The 7550-nt window shown below is 43.7% G+C and overlaps 1 protein-coding gene across 1 annotated transcript in view; it reads right to left on the bottom strand.

The window, feature by feature from the left end:
* The window catches only part of MAP3K5 (mitogen-activated protein kinase kinase kinase 5), a 230658-nt gene that overhangs the window by 147645 nt on the left and 75463 nt on the right, over window positions 1-7550 (bottom strand). The window contains exon 2 of the mRNA XM_045294594.1: window positions 4023-4162. Coding sequence (XP_045150529.1) covers window positions 4023-4162 — 140 coding nt within the window. The remainder of the gene's footprint in view (window positions 1-4022; window positions 4163-7550) is intronic.

Below are 7550 nucleotides of genomic sequence, written 5' to 3'. Positions count from 1 at the left end.
CATCATAAACCCCTGTGATCACGGGTCCTTTGAGAACATGAGCCCTTTGAGAGCCCTTTGAGATCCTCCCAAATCAGCCACCATAACCATCTGAGCTGACCGCTCCCCCTCGAATTTATCTGGCTTCTCTCAAAAGCCAGAGTTCTGATTGGACGTTTTGTGGATTCCTTTCGAAGGCACCCTAATGAAGCTGAGACAAGTGTCTTACCGAGAGGACTTGTCTGCAGCTGTCCACGGACTGCGGAGCATATTCAACCACGTTTTGTTCGGATGGACCGCTCAGAGCAATACTTTCTGACTTAACCTTGTGAAGGAAGCAGTGCCTGCCTGGACCGTGCAGTTCATGCACGTGGCTGCTAAGCACGGGGGTTGGTGCCTCCGAAGAAAGGCCTGCCTACCGACTTCTGAAACACCAGCTATTAATCCTCCAGCAGCACAGAGCTCAACCCCGACACACGTGAGGCGCACATGGAGGGGGTGGAGGAAAGAAAGCACGGGTGTCTGTTGCAGGGGACAATTCCGAGGGCTGCTGGGTGGGGTTGTGCTGAATGAGCACCCAGGCAGACCTGTCCAATACACCTGGAATCAGACCTACTGAGGAATACAGTCGCGTGGGTAAGGAGCATGGATTTTGGAGCCACACAGCTCTGGACCAAGAGAGCACTAGCTCTATCGCCTTGAGCAAACAACGAGAGTTCTTTGAACGGCTGTTTGCTGTTCTCTGAAACGGTGATACAGCTCGTCCCTCGCCTGGCGCTGCTCCGAATTAAATGGGATTGGGGATACGAGTAAAGCTCTTGGTGCCTAGCAAAGAGTGAGCGCTCACTGAGAAGCAGCTATTGTTTTCAAGACAAAGCGTGCTGTAGAGACTGCTTGCCATTTTAAAGCGCCACTTTATTCACGTGCCAATCACTCCCATACAAAGGGGCCCTGCAGCCATTAAACCCGGCCAGGATCATCATCCCATACAAATGTCTCCTAACAAGGAGCGACCACATAGTTAAACGACCAGAAAGCAGCAGGGTGAGAATAAAAACCACACAGACTGAGAAGTCTCCGACACAACCCAGCCTTCTCAAAATAAATTTAATCCTGAGAAAAATGAAGAAGGCCAGGAGTAAGTCATCACACTGCTTTATCAATTACTAACACATGCTAAAAGTAGCAGCCTATCAAAGTGTTTCTTTAGAACGACACGGTTACAGAAGTGTTGAGCTTGGAGCCGTTGAGTCTCAGTTTTGGGTGATGTAAATGTGGCAATGCATACTACTGGGGATGGCTGGACAGCATGATTAATGTGATTCCAACACTCATTCGCTGCCATTGAGTCATTTATGACTCAAAGAGACTCTACAGGACAGAGTAGAACTGGCCCTGTGGAATTCCAAGACTGAAAATCACTAGGGGAGCAGAAAGCCTCATCTTTCTCCTGCAGAGCAGCTGGTGGCTTCAAACCGCTAACCCTGCTGTTAGTCACCCAGTGCATAACCCACTACACCACCAGGGCTCCATAACACAATTAGGATCCCTGAATTATAAACCTAAAAAATGTTGAATTGGAAATGTTGCTGTGTGTGTGTGTGTGTGTGTGTGTATTTTTTTTTACCACCACACACAAATAGCCTGTGATATATTCATTAAAAGTGAAATTATGGTGGCTCTTAAGTAGGAGTTTCTGAAAGGGTTGTTCCAATTCAAAACAGATATAGGCATAGTACGAGCAAGTCTCTTAGAAAAGGGATATGCCTACCCCCCTATCCCACCCCCAGCACAATGGCTCCCATGTAGCAAATGTAGCTGGGATGAGATACTGCAGGTTTGTCAGAGATCACCACACATGCTTTAGAAATGCGGATAAAAGCAAAAGACTTTTTAAAAATTCACATGAATTTTGGGTTAAGCATCTTCATATATCAATGAGAAATATGATTCTGGATTCTAGGCCAGCTCGTCCCCACATTGGCTCTGATTTAGGAACTGGAAGATACAGATGAAAAAAAAAAAAAAAGCCGAGGGGGAGGGAGGGGCGGGGAATGAGCAGCTGATAGCAAGGGCTCAGGTAGAAAGAAAATGTGAGAATGATGAGGGCAACAAATGTACAAATGTGCTTGACACAATGGATGGATGGATGGATTGTGGTAAGAGTTGTAAGTGCCCCCAATAAAATGATTTTAAAAGGAAAAAAAAAGTATCTGCAGCTGGCTGGAAGCTTCAAACAAAGAAATGGATGGTAGTCAGCTCAGCAGGAGTTTAGAGACCACAGAGTATAAAATCATTTGGCCTTGAGAAAGCATCTTTGGCATCCTTCTTGAGTGTAGGAAGTGCCTGCCAGCCAGTGAGCTCTGAGTAATGGAGATCATGCAATTAGGGCAGGCTGGATTCTGTAGACAAATTATGGAGGCTTTTATTGCCTGTCCTTTATAACTGAACCTCACCAACAGTGCTGAAGAAATCAAGCAACCACAGGCATTGTGACCTCGCTAGTGTGAGGCAGGGAAATCGTGAATGCGTATAGAGAGTCACAGTGGTTACGAGTGTGGAATGAGGGCACGGCTGTGTAGGAAGCAGTGTGTTTTTTCATGGGGATGGGACATTTGGCACAGGGCACTGGCCTTGGCTGCACACGACAACGTGGTTGAGCTCACTCAGTTGTATACTTAAAAAAATGGTGTAGCCGATACCAAGGGCTCAAGTAGAAAGAAAATGTTTTGAGACTGATGATGGCAACAAATGTACAAATGTGCCTGACACAATGGATGGATGTACGGATTGTGATAAGAGTTGTACAAGCCCCCAATAAAATGAATATTATATGTGTGTGTGTGTGTGTGTGTGTAATCTTGGTCAGGGGTCAACAAACTGTGATTCTCACACCACATGGGGCTCTTTGGTAGGTATGTGTGCTCTGAAGTAAAACTGAAAATGAAGCCACTGTGGTTTTATATCAAGGATATTATTCAGATCATGGTGATTTCATTTGTTTGTAAACGTAGATTTATGGCTTTTAAATAATTTTTAAATTGTGGGAGGGACAGGATTGGCTCTTTTGTCTCTAAGCTTTGTCAGCCCCTGTCACAGGTAAATCAAAGCACTTTCTTATTTTTAATAAAGAAAAAACAGAGAGAAAAACAGTTGTGTTGGCAAATATGGCGTCATCGACGTTTTTGCACTGGGAGCTGTTGAGTCTGTTTCCAGCTCACAGGGCACATCTGACAGCGTGGAACTGCCCGGGAGGGCTTTGCAGGAAGCCTGGCAGTGCTGCGGGGGAGGTGTTGGCCTGTGAACAGTAAGGTCAACAGTTCCAACCCAGCAGTGACTCCCAGGAGAAAGATGAGGCTGGATGTACCCATGAAGATTTGCAGTCTGGGAAACCCCATACAGAGACAAGTGAAGGGCATGTCCTTTGGACCCTGAGATCCCTGAACCGTGAACCTCCTTGATCCAAAAGATAGCTTTGCTATCTGAGGAGTGACAGAGATGGAGCAGCAGCAGAACCAGGAGCCGGAGCTTGTGAGAGTGGTGGACTTCCCAGGCCACAGTGCAAGCAAAGTGGAATACTTTGGGGCAGGAGGCCGCGTCTTGTGACCACCCAGAAGTGGAGCTGAGTGCCTCCAGATGGAGGCTTGCTGGAGTGTGGTGCCTCAGGACACTTAAATTGGGGAGCTGGGTTCTCTGGCCCTTGGAGCTAAAGCTGACTGCCTTGGAGCTGAGAGGTACAATCGAGTGGCATGTCCTCTGGGCATGTACCAGGAGCCAGAAGACCTTCATGACATGTCCTGGCTGAATGCCCTGTATCTTGAGTATTTCTCACCTGCACCGCTGCCTGTCAACTTCCTCAATAAACCCTTTAATCATGAACATGATTCAAGTTCTGTGTGAGAAGGCATGCTCAAACTCAGCAGCTGAAAAGGTCGAGGCTATTGTGTGAGATCTAACTCCTTCACTGACGTAATATCTGTGGACACCGGGGTACCCCTGAAATGCCGTGCTGGGATGAACCACTGAGGAAGCAAGGGACATACCTTCAGGGACTGCAGGGAGTCTGAGTTAGTATCACAGTAGAGGATGATGTTGTTGGCCATGCTGAAGCTTTCTCTCACGCCCAGATGGTAGAAGAGGGAGGGCTGCCGGAAGGCGTCGCTCATCTCCACCACAGCAATGTCTGGGAACAGAACAAAGGCCCCGAAGGATGACACCGATATCATGCCCGTGAGCACATTTTGGTTACAACGACTTAGCAGTCAGAGAGGAAATGATAGGGATTCTCCCTCTTCACTTATCGCTGCATGTTGAATTTGCATTTCTACCCGGATGTGGTTTTATGCCTATGTCCACAAACTTGTTTAAAAGAAAAGGAAGGGGGGCTATAGTTACTGGAAAAGAAGAGGAGTCTGCAATGGTGGGAAACAGGGGCTAATGTTGCTTGCCGTTTCACCTTTAAAACACAACAACAAAACTCACTGCCATCTAGGCAATGCTGACTCATAGTGACACCTCTGTGGGTTTTGGAGACTGTAACTGTTCACTGGACTAGACAGTCCAGTCTTTCTCCCTCGAAGCTGCTGGTGTTTTCGAACTGCCAACCATGAGGATCGCAACCCAACACATAACCACTACATCGCCAGGGCTCCTGGCTCACCATTAAAATGGGTTTAAAAGGGGGACAAAATCCATTGAGTCAATACCATCTCTTAGAGACCCTATATGAGAGGTAGAACTGCCCCCTGTGAGTTCCCAAGACTGTAACTTTATGGGAGTAGAAAGCCTCGTCTTTCTACAGAGAAGCGACTGACAGTTTTTAACTACTAACCTTTTAGATCACAGCCAAAGGTGTAACCACTCTACCCCCAGAGTACCCCCTAAGAAAGATTACGTAGGTTTCAATTTCTAAAAGGTCTAAAGGGCAGATCCACAGGAAATACCACGAAGTGATTAATATAAAATGAGGTTTTTAAAAGGGTTAGTTTGCGAAATCACCTAGATTGTTGCTAGATGAACAAATAATTAGCAAGTGCCTACGGAGCATTGGTAGTGCAACAGTTAAGTGCTCGGCTGTGATCCAAAAGGTTGGCAGTTCAAACCCACCCAGAGGCTCCAAGGGAGAAAGCCCTGGTGATGTGTTCCCATAGAGACCACATGCTAGAAAATGCTATGGGACAGCTCTACCTGTCACATGGCAGAACTGAGTCAAAACAAACTGGCTGGTACCTAACAATAGGAATGGCAAGCCCCTGGAAAAAGGTGGAAAGGAAGCCAAAGTCTAGAAAAAGATGATGACAAAGAGGAATATAACATAGAAACACAATCCGTGAAAGTTCAAAGACGACGAGTATCCAGGTAATATAAATCAGATCATCGAAATTTAAGTGTTGTCACAAAATGAAATCGAGATTCATCTCAAACTCATTTATGAGCAAAAACTAACAAAAATTATCAAGCATTATACTGTAAGAATATGAGATCAGGGGTTTAAAACTTATTTGGGGAATGTAGGAATAACTTGATAAAAAAAAGATATACTAAAATACATTATAAGAACACACAGCCATGGGTTTAAAGCTTATTCGATGGAAAAATCCGTAGGATCACAAGAGATGTCCCATATGTATTATATAAAAACTTAAACCCATTTCCATTTCAAAATAATTGCAAACTAAAACTAGACGGATCCTTCTTACTATGACAAATAATATATATGTCATAGCAACTGCCAAGTTTATGCTTATTCACAGGAAAACCAGAAATAAGACCAGGCTGTCGACTATTCCCACTAGAAACTGGCTTCCTAAAAGTCGCAGCAAGTGAAAATTTAAAAGAAACAAAACAAAACAGGACAAAAACTCCACTATTTTAAAGTTAGAGAAAACATTTTAAAATAGAATATATGATGATTTTCAGTTGTAGATATTATTGTCATGAACCAAAAAAAAAAAAACAAAACCCAATAGAATACGCTGAATAACAATTCATGACACTAACAGGATATTTTAAGATGTCAGGATGAAAAATTATTCTGGAAACCAAAATCATCCTTTATAATTTCAATAGCATTTATAAAATGTAGTGGTAAAAAATTTTTATAAGACCCTACTTAAAATTACAAAGAAATTTGTAACAAAATGAGCAGAGGATACTAGCTTGTTAAATATGTCCTATGTAGGATAATAATTCTCTAAATCACTTCTTGGTCAATTAGAATAAGCTGTCAACCATAAAAACATTTCAATAGAAAAGAGGCTATCGATATAAACTGAAAATCTGCAAAAGTATAAATAAAATGATTAACAAATGCAAACTAAGAATATATAAAACATGAAAAATATTCTACCCCTCACTACTAATAAATGCACATTATATCAATTATCAAGTAGCAGTTTTCTTTTGCCTACCAACAGAACCCAATAAATGACAACCCAGAGAGATGCCATTTGACTCCACTCGGATGGCTACAATGATAAAAACACAAAATAACAAATATTGTCTAGGATGAGGGGGATTAGAACATTTATTCATTGCCAGGGGCAATGGCAATGGTACAGCGGGAATGCAAAATGGTACAGTGTTGTGAAAAACAGTGTGGTGGGGCCTCAAACTAAAAACAGAACTACTACATGACCCAGGCATTCCATTATTAGGCAGCTAGCCAGGAACACAAACAGATCCTTGCACACTGATGTTCAATGTCACACTATCCCCAATCGCCCGGAAGTAGAAACAACCTAAATGCCCATCGACAGATAACTGGATAAGCAAAATGTGGAACATACACAAAACAGAATGCTACTGAGTAAGTGAAATGAAGACTTAATTCACGCTACAATATGGATGGAGCTTGAAGAGAGTACAGTACGATGATTCAACCACACAAGGACAAATACCTATAATTTCACTCATAAAATGACAAGAGCACACAAATTTATTGACACCAGAGTTCCTCAGTGGCTATCAGAGGTGGCCATAATTTAGTCCGAAGGGACCTTGATCGCCGGTCCATTCCGCAAAATGTCACACGAGTCCATATTAATGACATTATACTGATTGGACCCACTAAGGAGGATGTATCAAAGGCTCTAGATTCATTGGTACAACATCTGCGCACAAGAGGCTAGGAAATTAACCCAAAGAAGATTCAGGCACCCTCCACCTCAATAAAATTTCTAGGGGTCCAGTGGTGTGGAGCATGTTAGGATATTCCTACTAAAGTGAAGGATAAGCTATTGCATTTGGAGCCCCCAACGACTAAAAAAGAGGCACAACGCCTAGTGGGCCTCTTTGGATTTTGGAGGTAACATATTCCTCACTTGGGTGTTCTACTTCGACCTATTTATCAAGTGACACGGAAAGCCTCCAATTCTGAGTGGGCCCCAGAACAAGAAAAGGCTCAACAGGTTCAGGCTGCCGGGCAAGCTGCTTTGCCACTGGGACCATATGATCCAACTGACCCGATGGTGCTAGAAGTGTCAGTGGTAGATAAAGGTGCAGTGTGGAGTCTTTGGCAGACCCCTATTGGTGAATCAGAGCGTAGACCATTGGGATTTTGTAGTAAAGTC

Source organism: Echinops telfairi, unplaced genomic scaffold (genome assembly GCF_000313985.2).
Source record: "Echinops telfairi isolate 266 unplaced genomic scaffold, ASM31398v2 ScPeMD7_3533;HRSCAF=4204_0, whole genome shotgun sequence".
NCBI classification, from domain to species: domain Eukaryota; kingdom Metazoa; phylum Chordata; class Mammalia; order Afrosoricida; family Tenrecidae; genus Echinops; species Echinops telfairi.
Note: the sequence above shows the minus strand (reverse complement) of the source record. Positions and strands in the feature narration are given on the sequence as shown.